Genomic DNA, 19,682 nt, shown 5'->3' on the forward strand with positions numbered 1-19,682 from the left:
CCACGGGATGCACTACTGTACTACTGTACTGTTTTTTATTATAGTTTATTTTGCTAGCTTTAGTTATAATAATCATTTCTTCTTCTGTTTTCTACATGAATATAACCACATTATAACCATATAAAATGAAATGAGAGTTAAATGCTGCAATTTGTAAAAATGGTAAAAATATGACTCCTAAAGTGGGACTCATAAAATGTCCCTGGGACTCGTCTAAAAGACCATCCCTGCATCCCGGGACTCATTACATTGAAAACCTATTTACATCACTGGAACATTCAGAGATCACTGGTCATTTCATAGGGAGGGGGGATTCTTCTATTCCAACTCATCGCCCCTAAACCCGCCACTCGAAGCCTCCGCTCCTCCAACACCCATCTTCTCCCCGTCCCCCCACACCAACCTCCGTACCATGGGCGACCGGGCCTTCTGCCACGCAGCCTCTTGTCTGTGGAACTCTTTCCCTATACACCTGAGAGCACCACATGGTCCACTGACTCTTTTAAGAATGGACTTAAGACCCACCTTTTTAAGAAAGCTTTTCCCTAAACTTGTTTTACTGCTAATGATGTTGCTTACGCTTCTTTTATTGTATTTGATTTATTGATTTATTGATTTTTTGCCATGCTGTTAATCTCTGTAGCACTTTGAGATTCATAAGAATGTAAAGCGCTTTATAAATAAAATACATTATTATTATTATTATTATTATTATTGATTAATCTAACTATATTGAGTTCTCACGCGGATTTGTCATTTGCATAAGCGGCATTACTGCAAATATATTGTGTATGAATATGAAATGAAAGCCCATGCCAGGCACTTATAACAGGCCAATGTGAAAACCTTGGGGCAGAGTTTCAGCTGTGGCATTCAGGGAGTGTGTGTGCAGAGTGTGGCTGCGATCAAGCCAACGGTGCTGGAGATTAGCTGTCCACAGACGGACGGACGGACGAACGGACGGACGGACGGACACGCGCACACGCACACGCACACGCACACACACACACACACACACACACGCAGAGTGCAAAACATACTCTCTCCCCATGCCTTCGGCCTGGTGGAGACAATAAGATGATGTCATGGATGGAGCTCTCTCTCTCTCTCTTTGATCTCGACAGAAGAGCATCGTTTTATTTCCTCTGATACTCGATCAAACTAGAATAATGACATGTGTGTGAAGGTTATAACTGTGCGAAGGATATAACTGCATAGGCAAGCTGTGACACTTACAAGGAATGTCACATTATGGATTACATTGTTTGTTTGTTTGTTTTGCTTACTTTGTGACTGTCTGCTATAGTTCTATAGTTCTATTGGCTTTAGTATACTTTGCAGATGGAGTACCAGGTATTATTTCAGTGTACCTGCCATGTGCTCTTCTCCTCACGGTACAGTTGGTGATGTAGCGTGATCAATTAGGGCGATGAGTTACGGAACCTTCATGTTAGAGCTAGAAATGCACTCTGTCGAGGTGCCTGAGTTGTGCGCAAGTACTGCTACTAACTAATGTCTAGTACAACTGCTGTTCTAAATCCTTTAGACCAGTTATTGACCTTATATACCAACCTTGAAACGTACCTTAGTTACATCACCATCAACAGCCAATAAGGGACAACCATTCGCACGCACGCACACACACACACACACACACACACACACACACACACACACACACACACACACACACACACACACACACACACACACACACACACACACACACACACACACACACACACACACACACACACACACACACACACACACACACACACACACACACACGGCCGACGGACAACAACTACATACGGCCGACATACGCAGCCGATTACAGTACTTGTGCACTCTTTTTGCGCAAGTAATAATGAGATAAGAGTTTCGGCCTGACAGTAAGGACACATGCTTCATTGCAAAATGGCATATTGGCCCGAACATAACAGATCTAAGAAGCTATTAGTCCGGCAGCCATGAACAGGCTTCTTTTGTTTAAAGCTGGAAATTTGGTCTTTTTTATTGGCCTAAAATATTGTCTATATACATACATTCATGAATCCACTTGCTGACCGGCTGTTAGTATTGGGCAATTGTTTTAATAGGGGTTTCTTGTGACCCTACCATTAACATCCTATGGCAGGCAAAAATGTCAAACTTTCCTTTTGCTTTAAGTAGCATGTGACATGTCAAACTAGGGGGTTTTCATGATTCTGAATCCATTCCAAGCATTAGTTTTGCATAAAATACACTCCTTGGGCTAAAAGCAGCCATAGTCACTTGCCCAAATGTGCCCAAAATGTGCTGACCTCATCATCATGACGTCTATGGCCGTTTTTAGCCCAATGAGTGTATTTTGTGCAAAATGAATGCTTGGAATGGAGTCAGAATCATGAAAACCCCCTAGTTTGACACGTCACATGCTACTTAAAGCTAAAAGAAAGTTTGACATTTTTGAAAACTTTGCCTGCCATATGATGTTAATGGTAGGGTCACAGAGGTCGAAACGTTGTAACAAATAAATACATCTTCCTGGGAGCTACAACTCAGTGTGCGGACATCCATTCCTTTTTCATTGTACGTATATTTTTGACCAGCACCTGCAGAATGTCTTGAGATGTGCGTGCTTCCTGTAGGGTCACAAGAAACCCCTATAAAAAAGATTGCCCAATACTAACAGCCAGTCAGCAAGTGGATTCATGAATGTATGTACATAGACAATATTTTAGGCCAATAAAAAAGACTATACCAAATTTCCCACCCGTCCACCTCGGCTGCCGTACTATATCATGCTGTCTGTGGTCTGCAATGTTGTTGAACATGAGTCATAAACTAGGCATCAAGCAGAGCATCCATTAGCTCCATTTCCCCACGTAACAACAGTACAGACAGGCTGGGAGTGAGTGGATACCTATCATTTGCCCTTTCCCCCCCCCCTCAGGCTCAAATAGGACACCAGATTGAGGTATCAATCATTTCTGGACACATTTCTTCGGTGAGGGAGTAGGTAGAATTTATCCCCTATACTGCAGTGTTGGTGCTTTTCCAAAAGCCTTTCGGATCACTGGGAAGCATCGGATGCAGAATTCATGTAAAAGTCTTATCTAGCTTTTCCTTATTTTTGGCAATTACAGCAGTTTCATTAACCCATTTTGACCTGAGATCAGATTCTACAGTGACAAAATGTCAGTCGTCAGTCATTTTTGAGTGGTGTAAACCACTCCTACAACTGGCTTTGTTAGTCTGTGCAGAAAAAATGAGCATGGTTGCTATGTTCACCCTGTTCACCCGGGTGTGATTTCATTACGTCAGACATGATTTCATTACGTCAGACAGGCTATATAAGACCTTACACCACTCAGTTCACACGGGTGTGATTTTTCAAAAATAGCAGACCTACAAGCTCATAGCGCGCCACTCGGTGGCGCGCTATGAGCTTGTAGATCTGCTATTTTTCAATAGCTAAAGCATGACATAATGCTAACACCAAAAGGGGTTCCCGCCCAAAATGGGTTAATGGCATAAATTGACAATAAGCAGCAGTCTCTACGTGGAATATGGGCCGTGGAGCGGATTTACTCATTTCACGGTCTCGCATCCTCAAAAGGAAAGCCGTGGGACTGAGAGCAGATCATATACGCCGTCGGTTCTCAAATCGGGGGACGGGGACCCCCATGGCGTCCTTGGGGATGTCCCATGGGGTCCCCAGAGAAATGAGTAAACCCAGCATCACAATCATCTTGACCCCTTTTATACATTGGGCCGGTGGCTATAGAGCATATAGCAGACATAGGGCTCCATTTTCGTCACCGCTAAACCCCTTATCCCTAAACTTCCTTGCCTTTTTTTTTTACTATTTTGAAAAACATTTTTGAATAGTTCAACTAGCCAATCTACATTGACACGTTGTGAGCTTGTAGACTGGCCATTTTTACTATTTAAAAATGTTTTGCAAAATAGTAAAAAAGGCAAAGAAGTTTAGGGATAAGGGGTTTAGCGGTGACGAAAATGGAGCCCATAGACCAGGGTTCCCCAATTAATTTTCCTCAAGGGCCATATTTTGACTAGGGTACCAGGCTGGGGGCAGAGTCCGCACGCACGAGGTCTTGCCTTTCAGGGCAAGACCCCATTTGAAAAGGATGCCCAGTTTATGCATAGGCTACTGACCCCCATTTAATGCCATTTATATCTGGGAACCCCTCAAAAAAAAAAAAAAAGGGGGGGGCACAAGGGGGCGCTCTGCGGGCCGCAAATGGCCCGCGGGCCGCCTATTGGGGAAATCTGCCATAGACGTTACAGGCTTATTTTTGAGCATTTTTGAAACATTTTTACACACTCTTCTGGGGGTCCCTGGCAATAAAACATTTACAGATGGTGGTCCGCATTGATGAGCATTTGGCCGCAGACGCCCATCGGAAAGCATGTGGTGCCATGAGGGACCGCCAGAAGAGAAGGTTTACGTAAAGAAATTCAACCACCATACTCGAATCAAAGTAGACTATAGATGCCCGGTCATTACTAGACTATACGAGTGAAAGTCGCTCTGTCAAATCTATAAAGTACTCGAGTTAAAATTGCTGTTGTACTTGCTTTAACCCATTTTGACCTGGGAACGATTCTAAAAAATGTCTTCTACATCATGACAGTTTTCTGAAAAAGCTATGTTTCTGTGTCAGTGGTTCTTCGATTTTTCAAAAATAGCAGACCTACAAGCTCGTAGCGCGCCACTCGGTGGCGCGCTATGAGCTTGTAGATCTGCTATTTTTCAATAGCTAAAGCATAACATAATGCTAACACCAAAAGGGGTTCCCGCCCAAAATGGGTTAAAAATTACTTCAATTCAAAATTATATATGCTTTAACAAAAAAAGAAAAAGGATTAAAAAGTAAAACGTACGCATCAATGCATTGCTGTATTGAAATGTTTATACCGGTATTTCGCGAAACAATTATGAAATTATGACCACCTAATCCAACCTAATGTTTTTTCTTTTCATTTCAACTCACATTTGATTCAGGTTTCAATACCAGACACTTTTATTAAAGACAGACAAAGAGCCAACCATGAACTGTCTCTCTGGAAACGTTTCCAGAGCATCATTCAATGGTGGAGCAATTACTGTCAACAAAACAAAAATCGTATTGTAATCAATTGTAGTTGATCGTGTGCGAGTTGTTTGTGTGCGTGCGTGCGTGTGCACGTGTGTGTGTGTGTGAGTGCATGCGTGCATTTAGTCTCAACTCCTATCCATCTATCCATCTACTATTAGTAGGAGGGGGTTGTGACCATTTGTGCTAACCCACCACAATTTGTGACCATTTGTGCAAACCCACCACCATTTCCATGCTCGCTTCCCTTTAACATTGATTTATTTATTTATTTAGGCTGGATTAATGCTAATTAATCAAAACTCGTAAATCTCGTGATTGGCACAGGAGGATTAAATAGCTATTCACGAGTTTATCTCGCTTTGGCACAGATTGGCTTAACCCATGAGGACGGGAACCCCTTTTGGTGTTTTAACTAAGCATTATGTTATACTTTAGCTATTGAAAGATAGCAGATGTACAAGCTCATATCACGGCACCGAGTGCCGCGCTATGAGCTTGTAAAACATGTATGTAGCTTTTACAAGCTACATGTATGTAGCTTTTACAAGCTACATGTATGTAGCTTTTACAAGCTACATGTATGTAGCTTTTAAGCTACATGTATGTAGCTTTTACAAGCTACATGTATGTAGCTTTTACAAGCTACATGTATGTAGCTTTTAAGCTAGATGTATGTAGCGTTTAAGCTACATGTATGTAGCTTGTAAGACATGCAAGGGTCTACGTAGGTCTGCGTCTACGGTCACGTTTTGTTGTCCCACGACCTACGACATAAAACACGTTTATAGAAGCAGAGAAGAAGCAGGACGACTCACGGCCAGGTAGAGCGCGGCGTAGACGCTGAGCCCCGCCTCCTTGGAGGGGAAGGTTTTGCGGGCGCGCAGGATGTCGTCCGGGTCGCCCGTGCACGCCTGCTGGTGGCTGATGTAGCGCACGGCCAGCGTGCAGCCCAGCGCCGTGTAGTTGGGCTTGCACACCGTGAGGAAGTAGGGCGTCAGGTTGCCCGTCACCACCTGGCCCGCGTTGACGAAGATGTCCACGGCGAAGAGGCCGAAGGTGTACACTCCTGGCAGGGAAGAGAGAGAGAGAGACATTCAACGACAACTATTATTGCCTACAGAATCCGCTAGAGGTGCCAAAAAACATCGATTCAAATTAATATCGCGATTCTCATTATGAGCAATTCAAAATAGATTCCACATTTCCCAAAAAAATAAAAAAAAACTTCTTTTTTTTCTCTTTCTGGTTACAGTTATAGGAGTTGTCACTATATGGTGTTTGTGATATGAAATGTAAGCTTACCATAATCACAATAAACATTATCATGTCTTAGTCATTTTCAAGTGACTCCAGTCAGTCACTTCAGCACAGCTGAGGTGTCTGTCAACGAGGGTCCAGCTGACCCATCATTCAGTTGATAAAACATTTACAATTATTAAAGCTTTTTACTAAATGTACTCTGCTTTCATGCCACAAGACTGGAGTAGATCGTGCTGAAATCCTGTGTATTGAATCGAATCATTTTGAATAGAGAATAGTTTTGAAATTACCTTTGAATCGAAAAAAAGAAAAAAAAAGTTTTCCGATCGAGAATAGAGTTGAATCGAAAACATCGATTTGGAATCGAATCGTGAACCCAAGAATCTGAATCAAACCCTAGATTCCGCTGTTTTGCAGTTACGGCCCTAACACACAGGTATACTTAAATGCCATGACGCTGTACTGTGAGCACAGGTTTGGTTGCTCTCGGGAAAAAAACACCTAACTGCATTTCTGAGGGTTTAGAATTTTATTTTTTGCATAAATCAATGCAATTGAACACCCTTTACGTCTGTGTGTTGGTTAAAACTATATTGAACCAATAACCAAGTAGTCAAACGTGCTTCGGACAAAACCTCTTAACTCCAGTGGACCCTCAAACTGTCTGCTATTAAATGCAAGTAATTGACAATAATATAAAGTCACAACACCATCTTTGATGAGGCAGTATTGCTTGGATTTCAAAATATTAGGCTTTCTTAATTTCCAGAAAAAAATATATTTTTCATTTTCTAAGAAAATTAACATTTTGGAGTTAGGTGGTTTCTCCCCAACAGCGGAGATATAGGTTGGATCAGGGTTCCTCCGTTTTTCCGGATCCCAAACCTAGTAGTAAGAAGAGCACACTTGGACGTGACATCCACGGCACTCGATCGTCACAGCCCCTTTAACCCATTTTGACCTGAGATCAGATTCTAAAAATGTCTTCTACATCCTGACAGTTTTCTGAAAAAGCTATGTTTCTATGTCAGTCGTTCTTCGATTTTTCAAAAATAGCAGACCTACAAGCTCGTAGCGCGCCACTCGGTGGCGCGCTACGAGCTTGTAGATCTGCTATTGGGAAGCTGTTGGGAACAGCTTCCCCCGCAGTGCGTGCCTGCCAACACCTATACAGTATATAATACACAAACACACACTCACTGTGGGTAAAGGGCCCCCAGACGCTGCCATCCATTCCCATGGCTCTTAAAAACTAACAGGGATGTGCTTTATGTCTCTGTGATTGTGACGGCTTTAACGGAAATTATGGCTTTTCCACCACGGGGGCCCATCCTTCTGCCACGCTAAATCACCAAAACGGGCCTTCATGCCAGACACGCACACACGCACGCCCCCGCACGCACGCACGCACGCACACGTGTGTATATACACTATGTGTATATATCTGTATCGCAACAATGGGGAGCTTTGGCAATCGGAGTTTGCAACTGTTCACGCTCACTCCCAGACTTTGAAGCTTGTTTAGCTGGAAGACATCCATGGAAACAGGCAGCTGTAAGAGAGTGTGACTCATCTAGATCCCTTCCGCTGTTCTCGCTTTCCTCTCGCTACGTTTCACTTTAAATGTCACAGTCCAAGTATTTGCCTTCTCTTGCTCTACGGTCACCCTGCCTCAGGACGATGACAGCCCCACCCCCACCGCCATCAAAATACATTTTGTCAAGTTGCGGGCGTGACTCAGCGACCGTCCGAACCAACGCCACAAGGGTTCGGAACGTGGTATAGATGGACGGCATTTATATTGCTCTAGACAGAGCACGGGTCTTCCCCACTATATATTGTATACATTTATAAAATGATGGTGCAGATTAATCTTTTTCATAGATTTCATGCATAGCGACTTAGTTTTTAAGAGCCATGGGAATGGATGGCAGCGTCTGGGGGCCCATTACCCACAGTGAGTGTGTTTGTATATTATATACTGTATAGGTGTTGGCAAGCACGCACTGCGGGGGAAGCTGTTGACTTGTTTGACAGCGCTGTCATCATTGTATGTTGGATTCATGTTATTGTGCATTTTTCAGACATTTAACCACTTCAATACTTAGTAAACTTAGTTCTGCTCTTTTTTCCCATCTACACCAAACCTCTTTGGCCCGAAAATAGCCGATCCACAAGCTCACTGCGAGGCGTTGGCACTATTTCTGTCTACTTCTCGCTCAGCAGGGCCTAACTTTCCGGGAAGAGAAAGCCTTGGGTTTCTGTCAGCTTGGAATCCTCAACCATGATGTCATTGGTAGGCAGGTTTCTGAACTGATCGGCGCACCAATAGGACGCAAGAGTGATCAGATGGAAATGGTGGCATCTTAACACTTATGATGCTGCCAGAGTTTGTCAGAATAAAGGCGTTCAACAGATTGGCAGATGGGCAGGTTTTACTCTGAAGAGCCCCGCCTTCCATTTCCATTACTACCTCGCACTGTCAAGTCTGGTTGTTACGGTTCGCTCTCCATCACCTCTACATCCATGTGCTGTGGGTGTTCTGGGCACTTCAGTGCCACCAGAGGACTCCAGAGCACTCCACAGCACCTCTCTCCCTGTTACAATATCCCCACCTGGATGTCGTCTGCAATCACCTGATGAGCCTACAAAAGCCAGACCTGTCTGCAGCTCGGCGCCAGTTCTTCCCCAGTCTACGTGTTTCCGGGACCCGAGCTCTGTGGAGCAGCCTACGGACCCCTGCACTCCTTTCACCCCCTGTGTTTGTGAATAAAAGCCCGCCCGGGTGGGCTTTACTCTGCTTTGCCTCTCCTTGCTGTGCTTTTGGGTCACACCACACTCGAGTGATAACACTGGTCTCGCTTTAGAATCGTTTATATATTCCAAACGAGATGCTTGGTAAGTCAGAAATTAGGACAGAACTTTGCTGTTCTGATCAAAACCATGGACAGCGACGTAGATTCAGAGATAATATAGTTTTGTCGGCCCGTAAACAAGGAAGTGAATGGCTGTGCACATGCAAAACATGCACTGAACAAGGCGTTGCGTATAGCAATGGGAGCTGTAAAAAAATACGTCCTTAGCACCCGCGTTGTTTATTGAGAGGACGTGCACTAAAGACAACGTGAGACCGTCATGTGGCCAATATGAATACATCTTGTGACTGGTTTTATATGCAATAATAACACACTGCATTCATCTCTCATAACGTATATAGCGGCAGTGAATCTGCAATGAATGAATGACGTTGTGACGTCACGTGGCGGCAGCCACAGTGGGCGCCCCTCATTTCACGCAAGTGTGATTTTGCATCGTTGGCTATTCAAAAACAGCAGACCTACTAGCTGACAGCGCGTCAAGTTTCAGTGTGTGTGTGAGTGTAAACAGAGTGAGGCAATGCACCTATTCTTTGACGGGATGCCAGCCCTTTGTGGTATGAGGCAACTTCATTGTCAGCCTCAGTTATCACATACGTCAAACAATGATTGTGCACGCACGCACGCACGCACGCACGCACGCACGCACGCACGCACGCACGCACGCACACACGCACACCCGCACACACACACACTCATTTTTAAGTGGTGCAACCACTTCCTTAAGTGACTTTGTGTGTGGGTGGGTAGCTGGGTGTCTGGGTACGAGCACAAAAACAAAACTCCCCCCCCCACGAAAACAGAACCCCCCCCCCCCCCCTAGTCTAGTCGACAAGTCAAATGAAAATGACACCAAGCCTAAATAACTCAGCGATGAGTAACAAGGGCCTAGCACAGTAGTGTAGAGGAACCTCCTAATGCCATGCCAAACAATTCGGCCATCTTGAATGGAAGTGGGAGTGTAGGAAGTGTAGAGTGTAGGATACTGCTGTGATTGACAGGTTGACACGGGTTGCCATTTTTGGGTTGCCATGTTGGCTGGGTTACATTTGCCTAAAACTGCCCATAGCCGTCATCACAAATGTGATGAGGTCAGCACATTTGGGCACATTAGGGCAAGTGGCTATCGCCAAATTTATCCCAAGGAGTATTTGCGTGCAAAACTAATGCTTGGAATGGATTCAGCATCATGAAAATCCCCTAGTTTGATATGTCACATGCTACTTAAAGCATAATGAAAATATGGGAATTTTGCCTAATATTGGTTGTTAATGGTACCCCAACTTTCAGCAGCTGACTTGAAGACAGAAGTGACTTGGGAGTTGGGTTGGAACAAATTGTTATGTTATAGTAGACACCTTTATGAACACATTTGTGAAGAAAGCTAGTGGTAAGCATTTTCTTTTCAGATTTGCCACACATTTTGCTAATTTTCTCTAACTAAAATGCATGGTAGGGAAATATTTTCATGACAAGGTCCGCAACATTTACACTTATTAGCCCACAGACCCCCATTTGAAAAGTATGAAGGACCCCCAGTTTGACATGCACCACAGAAACTATGGACAGTCGCACAAGTACTCCCAAATTCATTTTGTAAGTTGCACAGATCAAATTGTAGGTGCATTTGCGTCCAAAATGTGCACAATTTTGAGCTCTGGCTTGAGAAAACTCAAGGCTTTTGCAACCTGTGATGTTGTGAGCTTGTAGATTAGCTGTTTTCGCCAGAGAATGCGTTGTACCCACTTCACGCTGAGTGTGTGACGTGGTGTGGGGGTGGGACAGGGACTTGGTAGAGAGATAGGGAGAGACGCACAGCGCTCTGACCACATTCAATTCAAGACATTTGTTGTGTTTCTAGCGTGTTTCTAGCGTGCACTTGCCCATGCGTACACTACACAGTGTGTGCGTGTGCAAGTGTAGTGAGTACACACTCGCACACACACGCAGGGAAATGCACAGCCCTGGGGTGCATTGTTGGCGTTTACTGTGCATGTGTGCGTGCGCGTGTGTAGTGAGTACACACACACACACACACACACACACACACACACACACACACACACACACACACAGGGAAATGTGAACGCAAAGGCCCTGGGGGGCTTTGTTGGTGTTCGGGAAGTTAAGTGTTTGCAGTCATTTTGAAGTCAGTGCACGGCATGAGTGGGCAGACACGCGTGTCCGTGTACACACACGCTCAGCGAAAGTAGTTTTGAAAGTTTACGTGGGCTGTTGTGGAAGTCAACATGTGAAAGCAGCAACATGTAAGATAAGTGCGTGGTGACGGTGGTGGAAGTTATCAGTGTGTCCTTGTCCTTCTTGAGCACTGAGCAACGTGGGGAGTCGACGGAGAGTAGCAGATGAAATAGGGGCGTCACCGTGTGTGTGATGCCATGTGTAGTCAGAGAGCACGCAACAGCTGGGAGTTGGGAGCTTGCAGGTCAGCCATTTCCGCCGGTTAAAACAAATCCTGAGTATACAGTAAATGCATTAACTCATTCTGCCGCCCACGATTCATGTCTAATGTCTCTCACTGTCGGACGTAGAAAAGGTTATTTTATTTCGAAAACCCCAAAATTCACCCTGGGTTATAGGTTTAGGCTCAGTTTTACAAGGTTGAGGATAGATTTAGGCTCAGTTTAGTGAGGTTATATAAGGTTAGGCTCAGGCTTAGCCAGAAAGCATTGAGGGCAAACGTCTCATGTGTGCATGTGTCATACCACTGCATTTATATCCAACCTGCTTGTATAGGTCTATGTATGTACCTACAGTATGTACCTTTTAAAAGTTTTCATTCATAGGTTTTCGATCATTGTTTGGGCCCAATGTCACACAATTGTGTAAATAAAGAAAGTAAGTAAGTAAGTTACCGAGAAGTCTTGGGTTTGATTAATATAATTAATCCAAAGCAAGCTTATACCGTAACTCTTGACAAAACTGTTACTTGTTGATACGATGTGTTATTGATGACCTGATCTGTAAGGAGGAGGAAAGGATTCAATGTAGGAGATTGTCGTTGTCGGGCAGAAACCAGCTATCTCAATTCTTCTTATTTTCTTTAATAAATCAGTGATATTGAACACCCTTTACTTCTTGGGTTTTTACATATATTGAACCAGTGAAAAGTATTAAAAAGTACTTCTTTTTTTTGTATGTTTTTTTTTGTGGCTTTCACCTTTATTTAATATTTCTTTATGGAGGGACAGACAGTAGGCTGACAGGAAATGGGGAGAGAGATGGGGGGGAAGACATGCAGTATTCCTGCACTATTCAACACATATATCTAAAACAAGAAATAAGGAAAAAACAACAACATAAGAGTCACTCTATATACTGTACATGAGCCAGCATGTACTATAGGCTATAATGGAAAAAATACAATAATAAAATAACACCATCGTTCAGCTCCTCATGCCAAAGCTTATCTGGGTCAAAACAAAAAAAAAGACCAAGAATGCCGCAGCTGAAATGTTTCTATTGTGTTTCTTTGTTTGAAGAAGCTTGAAAAAAATTAAGGCCGTTTCATTGTGAGCAAACAATATCCAGCATACAGTGATTTCCCGTGTTTATGAGAGAGCATCTTCAAGAGGGTTCCTAACAAGCGCGCCTGAGCGCTTTGAACCTTGAGACCCGCATGTAACGACTCCACCACCATGCACCACACACAGACACACAGACACACGCACGCACGCACGCACACACACACACACATACACACACACACACACACACAGTGCACGGTGCACCACCACCGTGTTCTATCTCCGGAGGGGGAGTCTTTCATCTATTTTTAAAGCCTGTTTTTTTTTTTGCTTTCTTGCTCATTGCCGCTCTCTGGGTTTTGACACTAACCGAGGGATTTGCGGTCAAACTATAGCGAGCGAGACTCCGTCCAATCAGCTTGGAGGAGGAGAGGACCGGAGAGAGCTTACGATGCGTTAACATAACAAGCCAACTCTCTCTATTTAATCGTTCCCCGGTTGCAGCCCATGCTAGTCATAAGTATGCAAAGTTTACACTCACCCAAACCTACAACGCGCCGTGCTGCGACGCGCTGTGAGCTTATAGATCGGCTATTTTCAGCAAGTGTAAAATCTGCCATTGTGACGGCATCAAGGCCCGCCAAAATACATTTTAGTCGACTAAATCACCTGTAGATTTAGTCGACAAAAATCTTATATTTAGTCGACTAAAACTAGACTAAACACTAAACCATTCCAGGTGACTAAAATGCGACTAAAACTAAATGAAAACGTTTCTTTCAAGAGACTATGACTACAACTAAAACAGAAATTTGCTGCCAAAAACAACACCGGTATAGAGCAGGGGTGCCGTTAGCTCTGGTCCATAGCCCTAATGCTAACAGATTCTAAAAAGGTCTTCTACATCCTGACAGTTTTCTGAAAAAGCTATGTTTCTATGTCAGTCGTTCTTCGATTTTTCAAAAATAGCAGACCTACAAGCTCGTAGCGCGCCACTCGGTGGCGCGCTATGAGCTTGTAGATCTGCTATTTTTCAATAGCTAAAGCATAACATAATGCTAACACCAAAAGGGGTTCCCGCCCCAAAATGGGTTAAGGCTATGGAACGATGGCGTCTAGCTCTCGCATGGAATGCAGACCAGCCTCTCTTCTGTTGCTAGAATATAAAGAACGTTTTACCTACTCACCAATACAAAGACGGGTTGTGTAATTAGAACGCCTACTTTTCCTTAGTGGACGCACTCTGAGCCCCCTATACCACATGTATAATATGTACTTTTTGGCAAGAAAGGGATTGTTTTTCCACTTGAAAAGAAATACTTTTAGTTACTCCACTACCGATATTGCCAAGAGAAAAGAAGAAAGTTTTTTTCCGTCCGGTGAAAACAATCCCGTTCTGGCCAAAAAGTGCATTTATACGTGTGGGGGGCTCAGAGTGCGTCCACTAAGGCAGGGGTTCTCAACTAGTGGGTCGCGACCCCTCGGGGGGGGGTCGCCAAATTATTTTGGGGGGTCCCCAAATATATTTTTTAAATCTTTTTTTTTTTTGCAACTGAATGGCTGGAAAATGAAAATGAAGAGTTTACATAGTACACATAGTACATGCATATACACCTTCCCTAATTATATCTGGTTTCAGTATTTATTTATGGTGTATTGTCTCTATTATTATGGTTATTGTAGCAGTCAATTTATATTGGGGGTCGGGAGGGGGCGGGGCGGGGCGGGGGTCCCGAGACATTGCCAAAGCATTTTCGGGGGTCCCCGGCCAAAAACGTTGAGAACCCCTGCACTATAGGCTTTCTAATTACACAACCCGTCTTTGTATTGGTGAGTAGGTAAAACGTTCTTTATATTCTAGCAACAGAAGAGAGGCTGGTCTGCATTCCATTCGAGAGCTATAGAAGCGATCAGTCCCATAGCCTTAATGCAGGGCAGAATTAGCATTAGGGCTATGGACCAGAGCTAGGGTGCCGACACTGTTTTGACTTGAGAGCTACATATATACTTTCAAAATGACCAGCTCAACGAGATCTACCTACAGTATCCCCCCCCCAAAAAAGTATCAGTTTGGCACTGGTGTTACATATAAGACGCATATAACTTGGATATATTTGGATTGTTTGTTTGAGCTGACAGGCCCTTTTTGATGTCAATCAATCAAGTCACTTTTGTTCATAAATATATATTGTTTTATATATACTTTTATGGGCATGTCATGTGGTCTTCCTGCCAGCCTTTGTGATCTACTGGTAGATCACAATCTATACCTTTTGGCCACCCCTGGTATAGAGGGTAGGCATGTGACATCGTCAATCATACCCTGAAGTTATGTGGGAATGCCTACTGAGTGGCATCCAAACAGAAAAGTCCTATCTGATTGGCACTCACTTTATGGGGTTGATTTGTACAGCACCTTGTGACTTTGTGTTGAAAGATGCTTGATAAGCGCACACACGCACACGCACACGCACACACACAACATCCCCCCCCCCCCCCCCCCGTGGGCTCAGCCGTGCAGAGAGAACCCCCATCCACCCCGCCATGCGACTGTGCGGCATTGCAGGTCAGAGATGCAGCAAACGCAGAACATCCACTGTGCAGTATACTGTACGCATGCACGCCACACACACACACACACACACACACACACACACACACACACACACACACACACACACACACACACACACACACACACACACACACACACACACACACACACACACACACACACACACACACACACACAGTGCATGACAAATCTACAGCAACACTCAGACATAAATAAACATGAGGTGCCACGGCCCGCGCAGCGAAGCATGCTCCATCTGACTACCGCAGCGTGTCTCTCCAGTGGCAGAGCCTCCCCCTGAACCCTGCGGAACCAGGTCGACCTTCGTTTGCATTCACGGCGACACAGAGGGCGTGACGCGGCCCCTCTCCATCGTCGACCCCTCTGCTTTACGATGGATAGGCATTTAGCAGACACTCTTATCCAAGGTGATTTACAGTAATACAACCAAATAACCACACATACATAGAATGTAGAGAGACAGTGTAGCCTGCTCATTAAACTATTAGTCTGGCAGCTTTTTGTTTAAAGTTGGAAATTTGTTAGTATTTTGTATTGGCCTAAAATATTGTCTATATACATACATTCATGAATCCACTTGCTGACCGGCTGTTAGTATTGGGCAATCTTTTTTATTGGGGTTTCTTGTGACCCTCCCATTAACATCCTATGGCAGGCAAAATTGTCAAAAATCAAACGTTCCTTTTGCTTTAAAGGACCACTTCACCACTTTTCAACTTATCTTCATAATATGAAGATAAGTTGACACAGACTGAGTAGGAAAGAATTGTGGTATTTTATCATGAACATTAGTGAGGACTAATTATATTATAATTAGTCCTCACTAATGTTCATGATAAAATACCACAATTCTTTCCTACTCAGTCTGTGTCTCATAGGAGGGCTGTGGGCAGTTCAGAAACCCGTCCACCAGTGACATCATCGATGGGGAATCCAAGCTAATAGAAACTGCAGAATTTATTTTCCTGAAAAGTTGCAATGCAAAAATGGAAGCCATCGGTCTCACGATAATACAAATCTAAATATATTAATATATATATGTATATATTAATAATCTTGTTTAAAAAATTCTGCCTAACGATGATGATGTCACTGGTGGACGGGTGTCTGAACTGCCCACAGCTCTCCTATGAGACATGAGACTGAGTAGAAAAAAATGGTGGTGTTTTATCATGAACATGAAAAGTGGTGAAGTGGTCCTTTAAGTAGCATGTGACATGTCAAACTAGGGGTTTTTCATGATTCTGTGTGAAATGTGATGAGGTCAGCACATTTGGGCTAAGTGGCTATGGCTGTTTTTAGCCCAATGAATGTATTTTGTGCAAAACTAATGAAACTAATGAAAACCTATATCGGATCACAGGTAAAAAAAAAAAAGAAGAACCTAGCATCGGTCTAAAATGGTGCATTTATATAGCGCCTTTATCCAAAGAGCTTTACAATGTGTGCATTTACATTCACCCGCATTCACACACAGCAGACGAAACCATGCGAGGCACCAGCCTGCTTATTGGGAGCAATTAGGGGTTCAGAGTCTTGCTCAAGGACACTAAGACACTAACCTCCTGAGCTACTGCCTCTCCCCTGCACCACAAAATAACAATCTGTACATTGAAACTATAGAGGACACCCTGCAGGCAACGCATTGACCCTAGTATCTGTTTAGAAAACATTTAGAGCCCAACCAGGCGGAAAATGTATCTGCCGCCGAGAATGGAAATTATGAAAAGGCAGCAGTTCCCATTAACTCATTTACCGCCCTGATTTATTTCGCACCCTGCTCTTATCATGTATACTATTATTTATCATATTATATGTTCTTATTTTGAACGCCAAAAAACTCATGGGCCGTGAACTGGAACTAAACACGGCTATGGAAAGTTAGCCGCAATCTTTTTTTTATTTTGTATTATTCCGCCAAAACATACATTCTGTAACCGCGAGTGGCGACGCTTTAGTTATGAGCCGTGATGAAAGTTTGTTTTGATTAACCCATTTTGACCTGAGATCAGATTCTAAAAATGTCTTCTACATCCTGACAGTTTTCTGAAAAAGCTATGTTTCTATGTCAGTCGTTCTTCGATTTTTGAAAAATGGCAGACCTACAAGCTCGTAGCGCGCCACTCGGTGGCGCGCTATGAGCTTGTAGGTCTGCTATTTTTCAATAGCTAAAGCATAACATAATGCTAACACCAAAAGGCGTTCCCGCCCAAAATGGGTTAAAAAAAACGCAATCCGTTTTTTTCTCCATGTCGTGACAAGTAACGGTTCCAGGCGTGAAAAGCTTTCCACCCGACAACGACGGCATGCTAAGTAATTACTTGCCTCTGAGCGCCCGTAATGGGTGCTCTTGTAGTATAGCATACCAGGCCACGGCAGAGCCATTAGTATTGTGTGCGCCTCAGCGAGCATGTTGTCACAGGGGTGTATGGTCTGTTTTATGGGCCTCTCTTTAAAGTGACTGCCATTCTGGGTCGGTCTCGGTGAGAACTCCATCTCTCAGATTAAAGGAGAATTCCATGCTAGAAGGCTTTCTTACCTTTCTTTGTAGTCGTTACGTCCCCACCAAAGAGGTCTAGTCTAGGTGTTTTTTCGTGCAAAAACTCCTTATTGGCTATTTCCCCTACCATAAGCCCTCAATGAATTGCATTGAATGGGAATTGAATGGGGCTATGGGGTGTTGTGCTAATTCGCTTATTTCCATCAAAATAAGTAGTAAAGTGTGCCGCTTGGGATATTATTTACATTATGAAGAGAGGATATATACAAAAAAATAATAATTTTGAGCGATGGAAATAAGCGAATTAGCACCCCATAGCCCCATTCAATTCAATGCAATTCATATAGGGCTTATGGTAGGGGAAATAGCCAATAAGGAGCTTTTGCACAAAATAACACCTGGACCTCTTTGGTGGGGACGTAACAACTACAAAGAAAGGTAAGAAAGCCTTTTAGTATGGAATTCTCCTTTAAAAGGCTGATACGATGGTGCAAACACAAGAGCCGGCCAGCAAACACCGCCACCGACGGTTAGGTTATCTGCCTTTTTAGAACATTAACATCACTTCTCACCAGTGTCATTATTCCGACCTCCCATAATTCCAAACTAACAATATCCAAGGTTCTCAAAAAACTACAATATGTTCAAAACTCCGCCGCCCGCCTGCTCACCAGAACCAGATCCAGGGACCACATCACACCCGTCCTCCGTGAACTCCACTGGCTCCCAGTCAAGTCCATAATTGATTTCAAAATACTCACCATTACCTACAAAACCCTCGAAATGTTCAAAAGCACACTCAAAACCCACCTTTTTGCTTTCCCTACATAACCCCCCCACACACCCTTCTTGTTTGTCCTTTTTTGATTTTGATTTCTAGTTTTTAACCTTTTTAACTAGTTTTCTAATAAAAATGTCTGTACTAAAATGTCTGTGACCTATATAAATCGTATGTATTATTTTCCCAAACCCTAACCCTAACCTGTATCTTAACCGGCCACGTAGGTCGGACTAACGGGAGGTCGGACTTATTGTCACACAAATAATTATGATTAAAGGGACACTTCACCCTTTTTGCAAAACAAATATATGTTAATGACGTTTAGAAGCTTTAGAACACTTTCCTGGGGGTCTTTATGTGTGTAATATGTGGTTTTAGATATTTTAGATTGTAGCAGTGAGTCCAGTGTCCAGTGGCTCACATACTTCCTGGACTACAGTAGTATTATGGGAATTGTAGTCCAGGAAGGAAGTGAGCCCAGTGTTGATGACATCTCTCTCCCCATTTCCTGTCAGCCTACTGTCTGTCCCTCCTTTAAAAATATAAAATAAAGGCGAAAGCCACAAAAAAAAAAAAAACACACACAGTAAGTGTCCCTTTAATTGGGTTTTTTTGCCTTTTAGGCTTCGTAATCACAAATTGCACAGGGCAAATATGACACATGTAATCATATTTTTATTTTTATTTCAAAAATCACACCCGTGTGAAGTGAGTGGTGCAACTCCGCGTGGGGGTCCCCGAGGGGATCCCGGAACATCCCGACCCCCCGGCACGCGCCCAGGGGTCTGGGCCGGTTCCAGCGAGGCTGCACAACAGTGAGACTTGGCTCTGCAACAGTGACACTATAAGGTGGTGATAATATGCTATTTCCGTGCTCAGACCCAGGGACACAGCCAGGGACACAGCCAGCCAGCCAGCCAGCCAGCCAGCCAAGGACACACACAGCTGTCTATAGTCCCGCCTCCTACCCTGGACCAGGAAATGAAACCCAATGCATTTTCCTCATAGACATTTCTTAAAGTATTTATTTAAAGACGGTTACGCCGCGGACAAAGCCAACTCGAGTCGTGACAACT

At 43.7% G+C, this 19,682-nt stretch overlaps 1 protein-coding gene across 5 annotated transcripts in view; it reads right to left on the minus strand.

The window, feature by feature from the left end:
* plppr5b (phospholipid phosphatase related 5b) overlaps positions 1 to 19,682 on the minus strand; it is a gene marked incomplete at its 5' end in the record, with an annotated part of 206,257 nt that overhangs the window by 48,368 nt on the left and 138,207 nt on the right. For all 5 annotated transcript variants that reach the window (XM_079490194.1, XM_079490196.1, XM_079490193.1 and 2 more), the window contains one exon: positions 5,924 to 6,174. In XM_079490194.1, coding sequence (XP_079346320.1) covers positions 5,924 to 6,174 — 251 coding nt within the window. The remainder of the gene's footprint in view (positions 1 to 5,923; positions 6,175 to 19,682) is intronic.

This window comes from Electrona antarctica, assembly GCF_951216825.1.
Source record: "Electrona antarctica genome assembly, chromosome: 20".
Classification (NCBI taxonomy): domain Eukaryota; kingdom Metazoa; phylum Chordata; class Actinopteri; order Myctophiformes; family Myctophidae; genus Electrona; species Electrona antarctica.